The 20,607-nt window shown below is 45.5% G+C and overlaps 1 protein-coding gene across 4 annotated transcripts; it reads left to right on the top strand.

The window, feature by feature from the left end:
- LOC117220897 (uncharacterized) lies at window positions 1-20,417 on the top strand. 4 transcript variants are annotated; one of them, XM_033471351.2, is made up of 3 exons: window positions 1-142; window positions 15,284-15,490; window positions 17,031-20,417. In XM_033471351.2, the coding sequence occupies exons 1-3, from the start codon at window positions 58-60 to the stop codon at window positions 17,366-17,368; spliced, it is 630 nt and encodes a 209-aa protein (XP_033327242.1). In that variant the 5' UTR covers window positions 1-57; the 3' UTR covers window positions 17,369-20,417. The 4 variants fall into 4 exon arrangements, with proteins under 4 accessions (XP_033327242.1, XP_033327233.1, XP_033327229.1 ...); XM_033471342.2 differs by having other exon boundaries at window positions 17,028-20,417; XM_033471338.2 differs by having other exon boundaries at window positions 17,007-20,417.
- The last annotated feature ends 190 nt before the right edge of the window (window positions 20,418-20,607 follow it).

Raw genomic sequence — 20,607 nt, 5'->3', positions numbered from 1 at the left:
GCTACCCAAGCTGATTCAGTCCGTCCCGCTGATTCTCGTTGATCGATACGATCCAGGATGATCGTCCTCGCGTGGTCCCTCTTCGTGTTGGTGTCGTTGCTCGTCACCAGCAACCAGGCGTTCCTCGCAGCTCCGCTACCAGGTAGAGACAGCACACGATCATTCTCACACATCCTCTTTCGTCTCCTTCCCGATCGTTTTCATTGCATTGCTCCGAAACCACCGATCGATGGATCTCGTTTGCACGCGAAGGTCGGGCACACTGACGTTTCTAAATCGATAGTCTAGCGTGACAGGTCTCGCGATCTCTCGAAAGAGAGAGAGAGAGAAAGAAAGAAATCGTTATCGATCGGAAATTAGGTATCGCCGGAAAAATCTGGCGACGATCGAGATCCCGAGGGTCGGAGAATCTGTTTCGCCGGTTTTAAATCGCTTAAACGTCGAACAGATCCGAGTGTCGCGTAACTTGAGGATTTTCGTTGCGGCGATCGCTGCGGAGAATGATGTATGTGTTTGGTTTCTACCGATTTCATAGATCGTTGGCAAGCAGGTGGAAAAAGTCGTACGCCGCTGTTTATAAAATCGAAGGTGACCCTGTGAGTTTCGAGAGAACCTATTTGCCGGCGTGTTTATAGATCGTACCGCGTTGAATTATTAAAGCCGTAAGTAGCGCGAAATTACCCACGTGGCACAGTTGTAGGAGTGATTGAACCGGACTGCTCTAGAATGTGTCAAAGTGTAGTGGCATGGTGGAGCCGTCGATTCGAATCTAACGGAACGCGCGATCCGCGCTTTCCCCGATCGAGATCGCCTGTCAAATCGGGATTACGCGATTTTCGAGAGACAGAGAGAGAGAGAGAGAGAGAGAGAGAGAGAGAGAGAGAGAGAGAGAGACCAGCGTGACACGCGAAGCTCCGAATCTCGCGAGCTCCGATCGCCCATAGGATTTGATTGTGAATTAAACGGCCGTGTGATTTAAACGTTTGCTCGATCCGGGACGTTTTCGCGCTGTCAATCGCGGGATCGATGGATCGTCGGCGTGCTTTCACGTGACGGCGCACGCAGCCTCGGTTATTTTCGTTTTACGTTCGCGCGTTTCCTCTCTCTCTCTCTCTCTCTTCCGCGCTCTCGAAGCTACTCCTAAGATTTCTGCGGGATTGTGGTCGGTTTGATAAGACGTTCCATTCTACGCACGATGCCGACTCGCTTTCCAGCACGGTAATTAAACGGCGAGGAGCCGGAGGAGGACCCTCGTGAACGATGTGTCTCGGATTTGAGATCGGTCTTTTGTTTCCATTTGGCCGTTCAATGCGTTAACCCGACAGCTTCTTTGCCATGGGACTACAAAAGGCCGTAACTTTTTAATTGCCGCGATAAAATGGTCGCCGGCGGCCGCGTCCTCGTTTCAAATATTAAACGGCGACGTCGAGCAAAGCTTCGAGAGTTCCGTGCCTTACCGAGACATAATTTTATGCAACAACGTAACCGCGGCTTCGTCCCGCGACTGCGCGACGATTTGGTACGCCGATTGATATGCAAGAAATAAGCTAACAATTGAATGGACAGCGATCGGTGACAGGTTGCGAGAAAATATAGCCGAACCGGTGATCTTTGCTGCCCGACATACTCTAATATTTAACATTTTTTTTTTCGTGAATGCCCTTTATTCAATGTAAATTAAAACGCTCGGAACACTGACTACTTTAATGGTCGTACGACATCCGTAATGTCGGAGTAATAAAGATTATTTGCGCGCCTAATGAAAAGTTAGAACGCGCGGCGAACTACGGGGAAGACTGGGCTCGATGGTGTTCGCGGAAATGACGAACGAATTCGCTGAATGAATCCCGAGGTAGACTTGTCGCAGACGTGTAATAAGGTGTAATCGTGACTCGTCCGAAAAACCGGCAATTATACTTTGCTCTCCGCGATCGCGTAATCACGCGGGATAGTTTAATCGGGGACGTGACGCGCGCCGTTTCAAATAATTGAAACATCGAGTGCCTCTCGAGGACTTTGTCATTGACCCGCAAAAAAATGTCTGTCGCGTACACGCCACTCGAAAAAGAAAAAAAGAGAATCTCTCGCGAATATTTAGCCCGACGACTATCGATCTTTTTGCTCGCGGAGTCCTGCTTATTCAAAACTCTTTCTTTCTCAACCGTGTTGAAATTCGATCGGTTATCTCTTTCGGAAGAAACGATTTGTTCGCGGATAAAACCACGGCGAACGTAACATTCGAATTACGCTTGACCAGCGCGAAATGGTAAACCAGCAAGACCGGGGTTGAATAAAAAAGAAGAACAAAACGTGCCTGGCGTGTTAACATAAACAATGGAAAAATTCCGCGTTTGTGCACGCCGAGTTGCAGTAAACAGTACCGAACCATCTAGTTACCCGGCACCAAAAATTAATACTCACCTGGTGTAATTGCAAAACTTCGGCTCGATCCATCCGTTATGTTTCGCAGAATCATGCCAGTCGCCTACGAAAAGTACAGTGTCTCCGGTGGCAGCTTATAATAGCTTCGTCTTGAACTTCTGCCTCTCCGCGGATGTTTCAACGACAAAATGCAGAATTTCTTATGCAAAAGGCATTAACAATCTGTCGCGGAGGAGGAGTAGGGGAGGCAGAGTGAAATACGATCGCGTGAACTAACCGACCGAGGGTTGTTAAATACATCCGAACGCAGATCAAACCGGAGCAGCAAAAACTTCGCAAAAACCTTTCAATGAATCCTGAAGTTTTGCAGGCATTGCATAATAGTTTCGATTCTGCCGTAAACAGCTGGTAGCTTAGGCAAAGCATCGGCCGAGTCAAATTACATGGAAATACTGTAAACGTTTCGATGAATTATTGCGTGGAAGAGTTTTGGAGAGAGAGGAGGAGAGAGACAGAGAGAGAGAGATAAAAAGAGAGAGAGAGAGAGAGATCGGACAACAACATGTTATTAACTTCAGAACTACCAGGACTTCAGATTCTGTAATTTACGATTATCGAGACTGCGATGACGCTTCGTAAACAATTGGATACATGCATTTGTTCAGGTGTACAGTAGAACCGTGATTACGCGAACATCTGTGTCAGAATGGTCTATTAAACGAACACATTTCTCACATAAACAGTTCGGTTTAAGGCAAACTGTGGACAACATTGTGTATTGTGCAAATTGATAAAAACCAAATTTAGCATTCTGTGACTGTGTACTTAATTTCTTAACTAGCAGAACATCTACGACCCTCTGATTATTTTGAATAATCGAGATTCTACTGTATGTACTTCGAAATCAAAATTAATCTATTTAGTTTGTAAATTAGCCGTTTTTTTTAGCGCCGAGCGTTATTGAAACATGACAAGTGAAAAGTGTACACAAAAATAAAGACCACCAGCGAAGACTAATACCGTAGTTCAATGCCACTATCTGTTTCTTCGACGCTGTTTCTACCGATCTTTCGTGTATACCTATATTTTTAACAAATTCATTTTGTAATCATTACAAGAAAAGTCGATCAAGGCAATGTAATGAATAACCTATCAATGCATAACTATAAATTAAAATTTTCAAAGGTGTCCTACGACCCTTTTGGTAAAAGTAGCGTTAAATTGTTCGATGCTTGCTAATGCAAATCGACGCAAAGTAAGTTCTGGCACGCAGAGTGCAGAACGGACTTTCCCGTTTTCGAAAATAGCGTAGGGAAACTCGGCATGTTTGTTTAATAGCGCGATTGGCCCCCTCCCCCCTATCTCCCACCCCTTGATGGCGAGGAAAGAGTTCGATCGTTCGCGACGGCGGATTTGAACCGTTCTCGCGTGCTCTTTCATAAAAGTTCAGATAAAAATAGAGCGGCGCGAAGCGCGAGACGGATCCACCCGGCGCGTTCATTCTGAAGCTACAGCTCGGTCGCAGCCCGTGCAGCCCGTTTCGCGGATAGATTTAAATTCGGCTGACTGGCAGTAGTCACGGGTAGAACTATGAATTTCGCTTGAACCAGTGCCACGCGGAGCATAACAACAAACACGCGAGAAAAACAAGAGAGCCGAACCGAACTGCAGACCTGTAAATTCGAGTCCTTCGCGTATACATGTTCCTTTACCCGCGGCTCGCACGCGACGTTATCGGTGTTTTGAAAGTTCGCTCGGCTATTTATGAACGACGTAATCACGAGCTAATTAAGCAGATTGTGTTCGGCTTCTTCCCCGACGGATCGATAAACGAACTGTCCGCGGTCCCGCGTAAATCTTTTGACGATCCAGATCCGAAATAGTCGGTCCTCGACCTTTGACACGGGCACGGTCGAACATAGAATAGGAAGGTTCTATCTCGTCGAGTGATTTAAGACGATCCCAGCCTTGCTCGAGGGTCATTCCGGCTTCCTAGATCACCGGGCGACGTCGTTCGGAGATCAAGATGGATTATGGGACGCGATATTGAGTCGGGCCGGGAATAACATCCGGCGCGAATGACCAGAGTAAATGGTTAAAGAACGGATCGGCGAGATTTCGTGATATTTCTGTTGCGTTTTATGAGAGATTGATTAGACCGTTGAATAAACAATGATCGGAAGGAAATCGATGCGGTTCCAAGGCAGCCCCTTTTCGCATAGCAGATGCTTATAATTGGAAGATAGGCTATCGGAAGTTGAAATACCGTAGTCAAAGGTCTCGAAGATATGTATATCGAAGTGGGTTCGAGGGATCTAGCGGATCGAGCGGATCGAGCGATCGTCACGGCTCGGACACGCTGGGAACGGTACAGCTAACTGGACAGACGGTCCCGTTAAAAATCATCATCTCGATCTAACGCCGCGAAGCGAACTATGTATACTAAATGCGCATCGCCACCGTCCACGTCGGCTCGATCAAGATTACGCGATTGTGTTTCGAACGAGGTCTCGATTGGCGTCCGCGAGTCCGTGAAAAATACGCTTAATTTGGTCGAATTCGTTCGGCGCGTCGATTGCGATCGACTACGAGTGTGTACACATGCTGTTCCACGAGTGTTTTCTCATGGTAGATGTAAAAGTGCCGATTAAACTTCGGTCGGGGCCTCTTTGTTCCTTGTTCCGGAGCCAATCGAGTTCACCGATCGAGCTCCCCGATCTCCCGTGTGATCTCTCGATCGACGCGCCACGCAGATACCGTCGCAGACGGTTATCTCTCGATCGAGCCGTTGCTACACACTTTACGTCGACATAATCTCTCGAGAACATGAAAGCCTATGAAAGATAATGTACGAGGTTCTTTATTCCATTGCATCACGATACTCTCTAAAATAAAGTGCCGGTTTTTCCCGTAGCCTAATCTCAGTTGCAGTCTCTGACCTCTGGAAGAGATCTTACGCTCCCTCTGGACGGCAAAATTATTTCTTCTTTCTACGAACAAACGTTATTTTTCTTACGGATTGCAAGTGCAATTTTCTCTTTCTATAGAATAGCTATTTCAAATTAAATACAGTGCCATGTTAAATTTTTACTGACTCTTGCAATGAATAGCATTGCATACGAACCATCTTAGACTTAGCTAGTTACATGTGAAGCAAATTCACATTCACAGCAAATTCAGTCCTCGGAGCTTCGTATAATCGAGCTGAAATCTTGATCGTAGCCTGACACGATCCTGAAGAGATCGATGACTCAAAAAATGCATACCGAAACGAACAATCGATAATTTTGCGGAAACTGTGAGACTCGTTCCGCTAAAAATCGAGCTCGAGCCTGTTTGTCGGCCGAACAGCGCGACCCTGAGACAGAAACGAGCGTAAACTCGTAGGTCCGCGAAGAAGATGGCGACCGTCGAGCGTCCACAAAGTAGTACACCTTATTCCTTGCCGAGGAAACACGGGTTTCCAGGACAAGCCGATAATAATCTGCGGCATCGTATCCGCAACAGCTCGGGAACTTCGATATTTATTGTTTCTGTTCGGCCGTCGTGCAACGACTACGCGCATTTGGGTTAGGCATGCACATGCAAGCGATTTTCTGCGGCGAGGTGGCATTGCATTCCGGTGCTCGCAACCCCAGCGCAGGAGAGTCGATGAGGAGAGGCCTCCATCGGTGGTAAAAAAAAAAAAAAAAGGGCCACTGGCAGCCTGCCAATAGGGCTGACAGAAAACGACAGGCTCGTTAACGGATAACCGGCGACAATTAAGGCAAACGAATCGATCGCGTCCCGGGTATTTAACTTCGGTCAAGCCGAAGTGGCGCGGGTGTAATTAACGGGCGAAATCAAATTCATTGCGCCCTCGCCCCGTTTCTGCCGGCGCCCCCCTCCACCCCCCACCGGCTCGTTCGTTTTTCCTTTTTATTTCCTTTTGTCCCGCTCTCCTTTCTTCCCTCCTTTCTCCCGCCTTATTCTTTTTCTGCGGTAACCAAGAGTACCGTCGTCCGGGATACGTTGAACCCTGAAATTCACGCTTTCCTCCGTGTCGCAGTTCCTCCTACAAGGTGTCCGATAGCGATTTAATCGATGCATATAACGTATGTATATCCCGAGATATCGTTGAAATTTTCTCGATTTTTCTCTGGCCGTGTTTCGCCGACAATCTCAACGGTCTCGAACGGCGCGGCGCGTTCCGGGAACGTCGATTAAAACTGCGCCAAATGATAATCGCGACGATACGAGTTCCGTCATCGATCATGCGAACCGACGCACAATGAACCGTCTGTGTATGTTATCTCGGTGAAACAAAAACGAAAAAGAGATCGAGGAATCTGGGATACGATGTGTGCGCGATCGCGGACGTGTCCTTTCTTCGCGACAGACGCCCGTCGCTGCCTCCAATTACCGGAGTTTTTATTCGATTGTTGCAGAAATGCGCGGAATCTTCGTCGCGTGGATCGTAGCCGCGAGATGCTTCTCGATGAATTTCACGGCCTTGCAGATTTTTATCCAACTTTTCAAGGACCAGCCGATACGCGATACGCGAAATCAGTTCTTTTTCGAGATAGAATCTTTGCAGAGAGTCGCGAAACGGCCGCTGATTGAAGTGTCGCCGTCGAGGCGGGAATAATTTCGTTAATTATTGCCGACGATCGTGCTTTAGGAAGGCTGCCGGCGCGGTATTATTTTTCGTGCAAAAAATCGTCGACTCGGGGACACGGGATGCCGCGCCCGTTACGTCATTTGCACGGAAACGAAGACAGGAATCTCAACGACCCACCGAATTTGCATAGCTTCCACACGAATTTCGGTCCGTGTGTTCCCGTAGCCTTTATTCGTCTCGACATTCTTTTTTTCCCGCGCTTAGTCCGATCGATCTGTACGCGTGTTTTCCAGTAAAATCGTCGACGCGCGTTTCGCCGTGAGTTGTTCCGCTGATTCAGAGGCAGCTGCAACAGCTGGATAAGTCGCGAGATGCATTCGCGTCCGTCGGAACCGTTTGCCGCGGATGCATTTGCGCCGTGAAACTCGCTGACGAGCCTCCGTTGCGGTGCGTTCTAGGTAGGCACGGCTGGAAAATAAATGAGAAGGTGGAACGACATTTCCATCTTTGGAAGCGATTTCGAAGCGGGATGTACCGTGAAATAATTATGAAAAGTGGAGACATCGATGTTGTTCCGCGTAGAAAACGCCGTTCGAAACAAGCTTTGTAATCATTCGGATGAAACGTTCCACGATCAACGGGACGCATTATTTTGATGCACATATCAAGCATTCCAAGCAGAGCAACCGACGGTTCAAGTGCATTTTGTAATTATAGAAATGGATCGGCCGATCAGCCTATGTATATTAATGGGACGATTAATCGTCGCTACGTTCGTCGCATCCTCGGCTACGCCGACGAAACGGACGAAAGACGAGCAACTCGCTCGTTCACCGCGATTGCTGTTCCGTCAAACGCGTTCGACGATTTTCCAACGTCTGCGGCGGAAGTTTATTTATGGCTCGACCTAATATCCGTTCCGTAGAAAAAATCACCGAGTAATTTTACTTCGTTAACCGACCAATTAAGACAGCCGACAGGCCGCATCCGCGCAAACATCGGCGCTCATTTGTTTCGATCAATAGAGCAGATTCTGCTTTCGATGCAATAATTTATAGCGAACAGAAGGCTGCTCTATCTTCCGCTGTTCGATCGCCTCGAAGGAGCTGAAAATTTTCTGCACCCATTTCCGCCGAACTATCGAAAATATGGATCCCCATGAATGCCACCATAAATACACCAAGCGTCTATAGAGCAGATTCTGCTGTCGATGCAACAATTTATAGCGAACAGAAGGCTGCTGTAACTTCTGTACTTCGATCGTCTCAGAGCAATCATGGTACCGGCTTCGCTCACGATTATTCAAAAGCGATTGCCATTTGTGTTTCTGACACTGTCTCTCTCTTTCTCTCTCTTTTGGTGTTTCTCGTTCCTTGTTATCCACCTTTAAATCATCAGATTTAATTGGTGTCCCAGTTCGGGAACGGGTCCGCGCGTTATCCTAATCCGTTCGCTAAATTTCTACTCGACCGGTTCAGTAACCCGGCCGAGACTGTCTCTCCGACTTTCCATGGCGGATGCATGAAGCGTATGGACGGTTTATATTCTGCATGGGCCGCTTATGGTCGCGCAAAGGGGCCCAGGGAACCGTTACCATCCTGGACACCGGTTATATTCGCGACCGGAGACCCGCTTCTGCAAAAATTGCCCGGCGAATACTAAGTTGGCCCCCTGCTAGTCATCGTCTAGCTATTTTTCGCCGGTTTGTAGATTCAGGGAACGTTTGCTCCTTAGCATTCTACTGGAACAAATGTCCTAACTGGAACGAAGCGACTGTATTTTTATCGAATTTAACTTGATAATGCGCTCGGTATTTTTAGACGATTCGACTATTCATTCTGTTGCGAACTAAGCGATCATGGCAGTTTGTATAAAAATAACCGAATTAACTTTATCAACTCGTAGCGCATAGTTTAGTATTCCGCGAGTCTGGAACTTTCCTCTGCCGAATCGTTTGAACTCTGTCACGGATAATACCGAGTCGGAAGAAGATTTCTTCTGTTATCAAAATCTGTGCGCGAAAGTAAATGTGTAGATAAACAAGAAACGAGTATCGTCTCGTTCTACTAAGAACGGTAGTACAATTTTCTCCACGCGAAGAAATTAAAACGATTCGTGAAGGAGAGATGGCTGCGTTTAATGGAACGTTTGAACAACGAAGATCAGCGACGAAACAAACGTTGATAGCGGAACGCGTCGTCGAGCTTCATATTTTTGAGCCGGCTGATTTCGAACAAGAAAGCTTTGGTCATTGATACGCAAGCCCGGTGGTTGTACAATAGGCTGGCAATAGGCAAATTATTATTGCACAATAGGCGTTATGCCGCGCGGTTCGATGCGTCCTATGCGGTGAATCGAACCAGTCGATAATCTCCACCCGACACGCTTGACTTTGAAACGGAAGCTCTCCTTCTTCTTCTTCTTCCTCCTCCTCCTCCTCCTTCACCTTCTCGTCCACCTCCTCCTCCTCCACCACCTCCTTCTCTTCTTCCTCTTCTTCTTTTTCTTGCACTGTACACCGTCGATCGAACCAGAGACACTCGTCTATATTCTCGTGTCCACGGCTCGAACAATGGCCGGCACACTCTCGAGCCAGGTAACAATACTTCCGATAATAATACACGACGATCGTGAAAGTTGGGCCGCAGCCAAGTTCTTCGCGGGCTGAACTCTCAGCCCGAAGAACAAAAGAGTTTGTTCGAAGGTCTCGGCGGTCGCGTTGCGTCGCGGGCGAAGCCCACGATAGTCGATACATGCATACATGGTCGGCTAGCAACTTTCGAATTGCCTGGTACAATTTTCATCGAACGAACGTGGATCCTCGTCGCAGAAATAAAGTCTAATATGTACCATCAATCTCCTTGTCTCTTGGACGTGTCAACGTTGTTTTGATTCTTCCGAGGCTTTCCGCGTCTCTCTGTTTCACACACTCGAGAATGACATAAATCAATGGAGCCCGCATTTGTCGTCGACTTGGCCGCGAAATGGAATATCTCAATGTTTGCTCAGCTTATTTATTTCATTCATACGGAGGTCAATCCATTAGTACATAAAAAGAGAAACGTTAGATTATACACAGCTGATGTTATCAAGTTTCTTCGGTCTTTTATCTTGTTCATTTTTGAATAAAAAAAAAAAGAAATTAATATCTCATTCGATAAATATAAAGTTAATTTGTTCCAACACTCGAGAACAAGCCAAAAACAATTGTGGTCTTTGCCTCACGGCAAACCGTCTCCGCTATCCTATGTCATAAATTTGCCTTCTACGTTCAAGAGAATTTAGGTCCATAAAGGATAATATAGTTTCATAGTCGTGGTTATATTATATGCCAGAACGCTAAACAGAACAGTGTACGCTCTGCTTTTCCCAGCACTGCGCGATGTAAATATCCAAATTGTGCCAAAATGGCTAAATTGTGCAATCGTATGCTAAAATTGGTCTGACTAGTGTAACATGAAGCAGTCTTAGCGTACTAGTCTCTTTAAAATATTTGAGTACTCTATAGTAGCTATAAAGTATAATATTATGTCTTTGCAGTGCCCCACGAATGTAAAGTTAATAGAGAAGAAAGTGATCCCAAGATCCCGTATCGAATTAACAATATTGGATCACGGATCCATTGACGGAATATGATCACAGAACCATGCATTCTGCGAATGAATCGTTTAGTGAAACATTTATTAAGGTTAAGCGATAATTTGTTCAACGTACAGAGTACAGTACAATATACATAATACTGATAGAAATTCACGTGGCTTTGTTCAGTTCGATTATAGAGACTCCTCGTCCACGCATTCAGATTTAATACTAGATTTATGGAAGCATGAACGCAACTAATGCATATTGTTTTGCAACAACGATAACACTGGATTTATTTAAGTCACGTATGATTTCGATCGCACGAATAACGAGCAAAGAAGTTGTTCAACGAATTTCCCATAGAAACATTATCCTAATTTCAGTGATCGTACGAGCGAGAAATCCAAAACGCTTCGAGACTGTTATTTTAAGTTTACGTGTAATTAAAACATTTCGAAGGCCACTGTTAATCAGTGGATTCCCGCCATTCGCGTGCCATAATGATCAGCTGTCGACCCATCGCTCAACGTTTCTACTGTTCACTCTTCGAGATAGTGACAGCAGCGGCGTCGGCGACACCCCGCGAGCCACGCACTGTCAGAAATTACGGCATCGATTACCGAAAGCACGCGGCCGATTACATAACACGCAACAGATGACCAGGCAGTTTAAAACCGGGCCAATGGAAGACCATCGAGCGTAATTGCTCTGGTTACAAGCCCGGTCCTCGTATCATTCATGGCTCGAACGTGAGATTTTAATCGGATCCGCGGCTGAATGCGAGGCCCCCGAGGCTTGTTGGCTGTTTGCCGAGAGTTTTGCTATAGAATGCCTTATATTTACGTAAGAAAGCAGAGCCGTGCTCTATAATACCCTAAAAATATGCTTGCCACGATAGAATCTCTATTTTCTCCAAATGTTTCAGTTCCTTGGCTCGCGTCGCATTTTTAACAGACTGGAACCTGCGGAAATCGGCTCGGAGATTCGGGGCCCCTGACCGATATTCTTCACTCCTGCAATTTTGCCCGTCGAAAACATATTATCTTTAATTGGGAACCGATAAACCGCGCCGGGATCGTATCGGCCCGATACATCGGCATTATCGTCTCGCTGCTCGAAAACGATTATCGCATTATCGCGGTGCCCACTCGAAATTCGAGCACCGGTCACCGATTTCATTATTCGAATATTTCTAACAAAACGACCGAGCGAACATTCGACAAATATTTCAGAGCCGTCGATCTTCGTCCCTGGAAGGCCTCGATCACTCTCAGAATTCGCGTCAGCATAAACAGGAAGTCGTTCGCATCGTACGTCGCGTGAACAATGATCGTCGATTTGCACATCGTCTCCACTTCGTTAGCTTGCCGAGACAACGAAGCGACGAGCCTCGGATGCGTTTCGTGTGTCGCGTCGTCCAGGAATAGCAATGGAAAACAATTTTTCAAGGGAACCGTGCAGGATCGCGATTAGTCAACGATTGATTGCGCAACCGCGTGCGAGATCGAGCGATCCGAGTGAAACGATGGGGGATCGATGGGCGGCCACGGCCGGCATCTTCATCGGGACAATTAACGCGGCGGGTGAACGCATGCAAAACACTTCGCGGACTAATGTATTATTTGCCGGTCTGTCTCTGTCGCTTCCTCTTGTCGGACGAATTGCGTAAGAAGACGGGTTCTCTCTGCTCCGAGCGGCTTTGCGCAATGATCTCTCGGTAACGATCGCGTGAATTTCTCGCGGAAGGAAGCAGGGGAGGATGATGCGATGATCGTGGTAAAATCTTGGATCGTTGGCGTTTTGTAATCTTGGATCGTAGAGCGTCCATTTCTTTTGAAGCATGCTGTATCGGGCTGGGCCATCCTCGCGTTAACGCTCGTTCGCGTCGGTTCGCTCGCGTGCTCATTGAATCGAGACACGCGAAGAGTTTGATCAGCCCGTTAAGAACGCATTTAATATTTTCCGGGCAGAAAAGTAGGCGGTGGAAAAACTTGGGGAAATAAGGGACCCGTAGCCGTACGCCGCGCCGCTATCTATTTCCCGGGCACGGTGGAACGAGAAGACTTTTAAGCACACTTCCGTTTGGTTGTTGCGAACTTTCGGAAGGCGAAATAACTTTATCAAGGAGATAGAGGCCGGGTAATACAGGGGCCGCCGGTATTTCTTAACAAGTGCGAAACAAATGCATTAAGAAGTAGGTTATTCCCGTAGGGAAATCACGGCGATAGGAAAACGGTATCGTTATACCGCATAAATAAATCCGCGCGAACTCGGTGCAGGGTGCACGAGCTGTTCCATTACGATCGAATTCGAAGAAATTCTAATCTGTTGTTTTAGTTAACGTTTGTTTGTTGGGCGATCGTATCGTTTTGGAATGCGAAACGATAAAGCACGCCGTCGTTATCCTTCTTATTATTTCGACGAACGGTAATGAGATACGGCGCACTGTACCGCGAATGGCACTCGATGCGTACGAATTTCGTTTCTACCTGTCTACGAGCATTAGCCGTGCCACGACAAATTGCTCGTTACCATCTACTCGACTCGCGACCCGCAGTCGTCGAGAGGAACGGTCCTTACAGTAGGCAGAGTTCGCCAATGTTTACTCTGCAATTAATGAAGAAGGACTACATCGGAATTACTTGATAATCAATCGCGATAAAGACCGAGCTTTAAATTTAACCGGTCCGTAATCGAAGCCGGCTAAAATTAGTATTTAATCAAAAACGATTCCGATCAGCTGTAACAAGATTTTTTATATTTTTTTTAATCGCGGATTAATTCTTTATCGTCGAGGCCCCGGCAGGAAATTAAATGAAAAATTAAACCACCGATAAACGGCCCGCTGTGCTTCTACGCAACGATTAAATAATCAAGAATAAGAGCAAACGTTAAAAACACTAGAGGCCGCTACAGAATTCCGTATATCGCCGTATCTTATATCATTTCATACGAAGACTCGAACTACGAAATCGAGGACGGCCAATTTGAATCTAAGATATCGAGGAATATCGCGAATCCTCGCCAATTTGTCGTTTCCCATAATATCTGCAATCTGAAATGTAATCGTATTCCCAGAGAGGTCGTCCCGTGATTAAGATACCTCGAAACAAGCGAGCGTGTATGGAACGAAAAGCTCTCCCATTTTCGTTCCGCGTTCCCGCAAAAATGAACACGATGTTTGGAAAGCTCGGGTTACCCAATTTTAGGAAAAAGTATCGTTTCTGGTGTAGCATCGTTCTATTACATTCCAATCGAACGGCAATTCAAAGAGGACTCCGTTCCACGTTCTGCTCCGTCAGCTGTGCTTGTTTTGCTCCGTTTCGTTTAGGATTGTTCTACTTTGTACGGCTCGATGTTCTCTTTTCAACAATTTTCCGTCAAGCATCGTCTTCGGTCGAAGCACTGCTCCTCTTATGAAAATGTTCAAGCTGGAAGCCTTAAATCAACCTTCGATTAAGAAAGAAACGTGCTCGTTCCCGTGCAACCATGAACGTTCCTTCGATCACGTACTGATCCGTTCCTCCGTCAGGATCACGGCAAGTCTCCGCTTTCGGGGCAGACTGAATATGGAAAAATCCTGCGGCGACTTCTCGCCGGACGTGGACGGTATCGACGTTGGCACAATGTGAAAGTTACATAAGCCCCACCTTAGTCCATCACGAAAAATCGAATCGGTTCTATTTTTATTGGCCTGCATACGCAAGGAAGGCAGGTTTCGCTGTCCTGCGCGACAGCGAAACAAGCCAAAGATTTTCCGACAATTTTCTACCGACGGAAACTCCTCGAGAAAAATTGGTGCCGACGATAGGTCGGCTGCAGTCGAATTCCGCAGCGAACGATCGATCGTTCAGCAGCGATGATTATAGTCGGGGCGTAGAGGATTGGAAGACTATCAACCTTCCAAAGGAATACGCGAGCGATGCAACTGTAAGCTAGAAAATATTTCGACGCGAACAGGCCTGAGCATGCAAATAGACAGCGAACTGCAAACACGCGGCAAAGAGAGAGAAGCTCAAACTGTCAGTCTGACGGTGTTTGCCTGCCGCAAGATAAAGACAGCGAATTTGTTGGAAAATTAGGATAAAACCGGCGCCGTTGAGACAGTCTGATCCCGAATGTGAACGATATATTGCCGGCAAACAACCGGTGGATCGTTTTTGCGTTTCGATACCGACCAATCACTGACTAATCCAGCTCTTGTTAGGCCAGCTTTTCAAAATTTCACGCGCTATTATTATTATTATTATTATTATTATTATTATTATTATTATTATTATTATTATTATCAAATCTTGTGACTCGCGACATTTCAACGCTTCTAGATATGTAGATGCGAGCACCGTCACACCATGACTCAATCGAGGAAATTTTAATGTTTCGTTATCTCCGACCAAATCTCGAGCACATCGGAGAGGTTAATCTTTCACTCCTTCGAGATAACAAGTTTGATGAATTTATTACGCTTTTTTCCCCTCCTGAAAACGGACCGATTTGCAGCTTAGACAATAAATCTTTGTTGTTTTTGTCGGAGAGCTGGGAATCACGGGAATTTCAGAAATCCAGCCGCGCAGGCTTAGGAAGCGCAGACTATCGCTTGCTCAGTCCTCAACCAGCGTTAAACAACGTTTTTCTGTGCGTCTGGTTAAGAACTGTTTCAGATTTCGATGATGAATGTATGCATTGTTTATTAATTTGATTGGTTTGCTCTGGTTGCAGTTCACGGTGTGTCGAGCTACAATGTGACAGGCGCTCAGAAACGTTTGGAGAGCAGCGAGATGATTCAGAAAATTGAGAATAGTGATCGCCGGGGCGAGTCGACGACTGACTATCGGTCGGAGGACGAGAAGACCGTTTACGTTATCGAATTCGAGTCGGAGTCCAACGAAAAGGAAGAGCAGAGCAAAAGAAAAGACGGACCTGCTGGTAAGATCTGTTCATCGTTTTCCAACTATGTATCACCATTTGCATCAGCAACCGGAAACGTGCAACTCCGTCTACCGGGTGTCTCCAAAAATAACCATTGGAACAATAACTATCATCACTAATAAATGCGTTCGAAGTATGGCAAATAATTATTCGGAGTTGCTAAGAATGCGGCAAACGGTTTTGATAATGGTGCTATATCTTTTTTTAAACAATTTTAATCGGAATTTGAACCCTCTATTTATTTGTCGGTATTATAGGGTTCCATAGATTAATCTAGAGCAATAATAGCCAATTATAGAAATCGTTTTAGATGAAATTGAAATATGCAACTCGATGCACGAGCCAACCTGCAACTTTCGATGAATTATCAGAGGTTGTTTCGCAGAAGAGGAAACATACTTCCTGATGCAATTACCGAGACAGAAGATGATCCTCCAATAATCCTCCAATGATATTAAACATTATGCAACCATTACCATATCGTACATACAGCGCGATTCTAAAACAGAGGCTCCCGGGAACAAGGCAGTTTATGATAAACGATAGAAAACCTTCATTTAAATGCACTCGTGTCGGTTGAATTTGCCGATGCTATCGGTCACGTGCCGTCGAACCATTGATTCACGAATCATTATAGCAGAAGAAGTGCATCTTCCGCCGAGACAGTTGCTTATTGCTCGTTATTTATAGTTTCGGAGCTCGGTTGGTTAACTCTCGTTGAGCTCATTAACGGGATTCGTTGTTCGATCACACATCGGCGGGGCTTAATTTACATAAGAGCGCACGTACGGCTGGCTCACGATTGAACTAAATGAATTCCGGGATTGATTCGGCGCGAATCACAGGGGAATTTATGACCGGGGCTAATGAAACACGTCATCTGGAGTCGTCTTCTCACAGGGGACAACAATTCAAATTTATTGCTCCGAGGCAATGTCTCCGTACCAGAGACGATCAGGAACAAAATTCACTTCGCGCTGGTAGTACCCCAGGTCGGATCAAGACGACTTGTTCCTCATTCCTTCTTTAACTAAAGAAGACATTCCTGACATTCCTTCTAAGACATTTCTGAGCGAAATCCTACATTTTGCAACACGCAGTATAATTAAAAACGTGCACAGAGTCTGGATATATTCAATCTTGTCGTTATTAGAATCTAGTCGCGTTCAACATTCGATTGTTCTAATTATTAACATACAATTACGTTCGCTTATGCAAGTTGTATCGAGATATATTAAGTTATATCGCAAACCTAACACACAACATATTCGGCTCGATTGCACGAAGTGGCTGTTTAATTAGATTGACTTTTCTAAGAAGTTTAATCCTTTCGCTACCGAACCGTCAATTGTAGATAAAGGTCTAGTTTATAAATAGCAGAATGATTAGATCCGATTGCAACAAATGCCTGACGCGTCCAACTGCAACTATGAATCTATTGCGTGTCTACGGTAGCGAAAGGATCAGAGACCCATTGTCCTCGACTTTATTAACGCGACCTTATCCTTCATAGGCAGGTTTCTGTTTGTTTCAGTAGACGGGGACGATCAGAACCCGCTGGATCCGTGGTCGATCGTCTGGTACATCGGTTCGTTCGGCGGCCTGGTAGCGTTCTTCCTGATAGTGAGCTGCTCGGAATGGTGTTGTCGTCGAGGCGGTCGTCCTTTGACAGTGCCGTACGCCCAGCGAACAGAGGTGATGAACGGCAGCCAGGTGGTCACGGAGACACCGCCACCCCCGTATCACTTGTTCGCGCCGCCTCCGTACGATTCCGTTAATTACGGGGAGATCGTCGACAAGGCTTCCGGCGAGAAGCTGGACATCTACGTGATCTCGGTGCCGATCCACAGGCCGGTCGTCCAGGTTCCGGCATAGGAGCCTCCCCGAAGACATCCTCATCGTTTGACGAGGACTCGGACGAATCGCTGCCATGAAACACGACACGGACAGTGTCGCGGTATCTGACAATCGTTCACTGAACCGCGGGTGAATGATTTCGAATGATAGGGAACAACCGATGGATCCCGAACAATCAGGTCCCCTGGAACGGGGTGATTCGAAGTTGGACCCTTTTTCTTGACAATCGTCTCTCCCTCTTGATCCGCCGTGAACGATCACGACGTAGCGGATCAGAGAGGAACGCGAGACGAGCAACGTGTTTTAAACACAGAGGCCACCTCTCTGTTCAGAATCTGACCGATTTTAGCGGACTCAACGAGAGAATAATCGGGGTTCTTGATAAATCGAACGAGCAGCGTTGTTTTATTGCCCGGAGGACCAACCACTCGTAGAAAGACTCGTTGATTTGGAAACGGTATTGGAGGAATTAGAGGGGAAGGATCGCACTACTCGGAGAGTAAAAGAATGTAGAGTCTAGAATGATTTAGAGCGATTCAGCATTTCTGAAGAGGCCGGTACACACGAGTCGGGGCTCTGGAACGGATGTTATCCTGAAACGGATTGAATTCAAGATTCAAAGGTTTCGCGTAACTGTAGACGTTTCTCGTTTTCCAAAGGAAACCATGTAGAAACCGCTCATAGAATATTCCCTCGTTGTTGGTCGGGGAATTTTAGTGGACGCACGAACGCTTTATCTACCGGAAGTTCTCATTTTGGAAATTTCGAGACAGCATAAGCAGCTAATTAGACTCAACGAATGCTATTTTATTTAGCCGGTAGGTAATGTGTTAATTGCGAGACTGCAGGCGAGGAGGTGGTTTTATCTAGAGTGTACCGAGCTGAGCTATCGTTCGACAAATAGGACGAGCTTTTAGCGGGCTTAGGAGCCACGTAAGATTCGGTCGGTGTATCCTCGAATACCATGTTGTCGTGCATCAATGTGGATCGTTGAGGGACTAGCCACGATCTATGCGTAGGAGCCATGGGATTTTCTTTTCTAACGAGTCACTCGTCCTATCACTGCCCTGCCATGTGAATTAATGAACATTTTACGCCATACTCTCGTACATTCTTCTCTAGCCTCTAATTTAAGGAAAGTGAGAAGCAACGCACAACGTTGAGCCTCGAAACAGAGGGATATATCGCTTCGAGGATCTAATACCGAATTCCTATGAGTCGCGCTGGTTGCAGAAATCAATTCGTTCAAGCATATCGTTAACTGTTAGATAATAGCTCGACGACAGGGTCGGCCGCGACCCGTCCTAGATAGCGTACCCACGTGAATTTACATTTTTATAGATTCGTTTAACCCTTGCTCGACTGTACAGGCAGATGTCCGATGACCGGGTCAGTTGTGGCCCGAGTTGGAAATTATTTATCACACAAAATGAATAGACGGAATATAAAACGATAGGAGAATTCGGAGAAGATACATTATTTCGTTGTCGTTAGTAGATTATCATAGTAACGGGTCTCCAAAGACCCAGGCATTGTTGCGCAAGGGTTGAAACTATTGGAAAAACGAACACCGCATTTCGTAATTCGTTCATTCGCGCGTACACGTGAACACGTGCGCGCGAACTTCAAATTTAATCGTCGATATTGTCGGCCACCATTAACCCCAATCACGATTGTATCAAGTCCGGCAATTGCGAGCAACTATACTTAGAGCAAAAAAGAAGGAAATTCAGCTGAAAGAGATCGCGAAAACAGGTCTGGATCGCCAACGCGTGTAAATCATTAGATAGAAAATTTCTTGTGACGAGAACGTAAGATGTTGCACACGTGCCACAAGTGCGTAGAGATCCACAGTCGTTATTGCCACAATCCACATTTGCATATTTCTGTTCGTTTAAATATTATTATTTTACTTCTGGCGACATAAACTGCGCGGTAACACGGTGTTTTTCTATAAAATGTTCGGTATCTTGCATTCTGGGCACATAAGTGAATAATGAGCTCCTTTATTTGCTGTACGATTGTTTGGATTAATTAAACAGACGAGCGACAAGATTATTTAAACATGCGCCGTACGTTCTGCGAGTGGAAAATAACCTGCGTACGCAGAGTGAATCAAAATCGAACGATCGAATCGATAGATCCTTTCTTGGAGACCGACGGACGACGAAGTAATTTATTTTCGTACGTGAATTCCACGAAAATTGCGTTTGAAAATTCGAAGATTACCACTCTGTGCGCGCGCATCCGATGCGAGTCCCAGGAAACCCGACGCGGGATTTTTAAACGAGATTATTTTCGAAAACAAAACTACGAACGAAAAAAATTGATTCCTCGTTTCTTGTTGTTTGTAGAGTCATCTTCGAATAAAGGATAGCTTCGGATTGCATCGTAAATTCTGAGACACTTCGTATTTCTGTCAGGTACAAGACGCGCAAGCTGGAATTCGCGAAAAGATACGATGAAACTTTATTATTACATCCGAGATATCTCGCTGTTCGGATTTACTTATGTAGAAATATTCCAAATATTTTACAGAAGGACAAAAATATTCGAGAACCGCAGTGAAAAATGTGTGTGAGAGATGCTCGAGACAAGTTTGTGTATTACGTTATCGCGAACGAAGGAATCTGCGAATCTAGTTTATTTATATTATTGCATTGATCTCCACCATTTAGATTTAACAAATGATTAGTGTTCATGTATGAAGAGAGCAAGAGAGAAGGATAAATGGATTTGTGTGCGTGAGAGAATAAATTGTGCGTTGAATGATAGCGAAATTTACCGTAAAATTAAGAACAACGTCAATTATTCATATAATGATTATTGTTATCGTCATTATTTGTCACTAGTGAAGTTATTGTCATCGAATTGTGATCGTGATCGTAATCGTGATCGTGATCGTGATCTCGGCGACAATGGGAACACCTCACGATGGATTCACTCTCATTAAGACTTTTACAAAGTCGCAGCGTCATCGCTATTTATTTTTTATACTTTTATACATACCGTTTATACGTGTTCGAATCGTCTCTACGTTACCAATAAAATTTCTTTTCTCACAAAATCGTTTTATTGTCTTTCTTCTAGCGAAACAATTGGCACTTCGGCATCTGATAACAAAATTGAACAAAAGTAAAAAGCAGATTATGATTGTTAATAGTTAACCTCAAGTATATATGTTTACTTCAAATAATTTGAAGCATAATTAAGTAATTTATATCGATCTTGATTCTTATGGACTGTAATACTTACTC

This window comes from Megalopta genalis, chromosome 1 (assembly GCF_051020955.1).
Source record: "Megalopta genalis isolate 19385.01 chromosome 1, iyMegGena1_principal, whole genome shotgun sequence".
Classification (NCBI taxonomy): Eukaryota; Metazoa; Arthropoda; class Insecta; order Hymenoptera; family Halictidae; genus Megalopta; species Megalopta genalis.
The sequence above is the reverse complement of the archived record's forward strand: the minus strand, read 5'-3'. Positions and strand labels throughout refer to the sequence as shown.

Excerpts from the sequence above, each read along its gene's own strand:
- LOC117220897 (XM_033471338.2), top strand. The coding sequence starts at position 58 with ATGATCGTCCTCGCGTGGTCCCTCTTCGTGTTGGTGTCGTTGCTCGTC. Across the intron at positions 143-15,283 it reads CCTCGCAGCTCCGCTACCAG|TTCACGGTGTGTCGAGCTAC; the intron begins GTAGAGACAGCA and ends CTCTGGTTGCAG. Across the intron at positions 15,491-17,006 it reads AAGAAAAGACGGACCTGCTG|GCAGGTTTCTGTTTGTTTCA; the intron begins GTAAGATCTGTT and ends TATCCTTCATAG.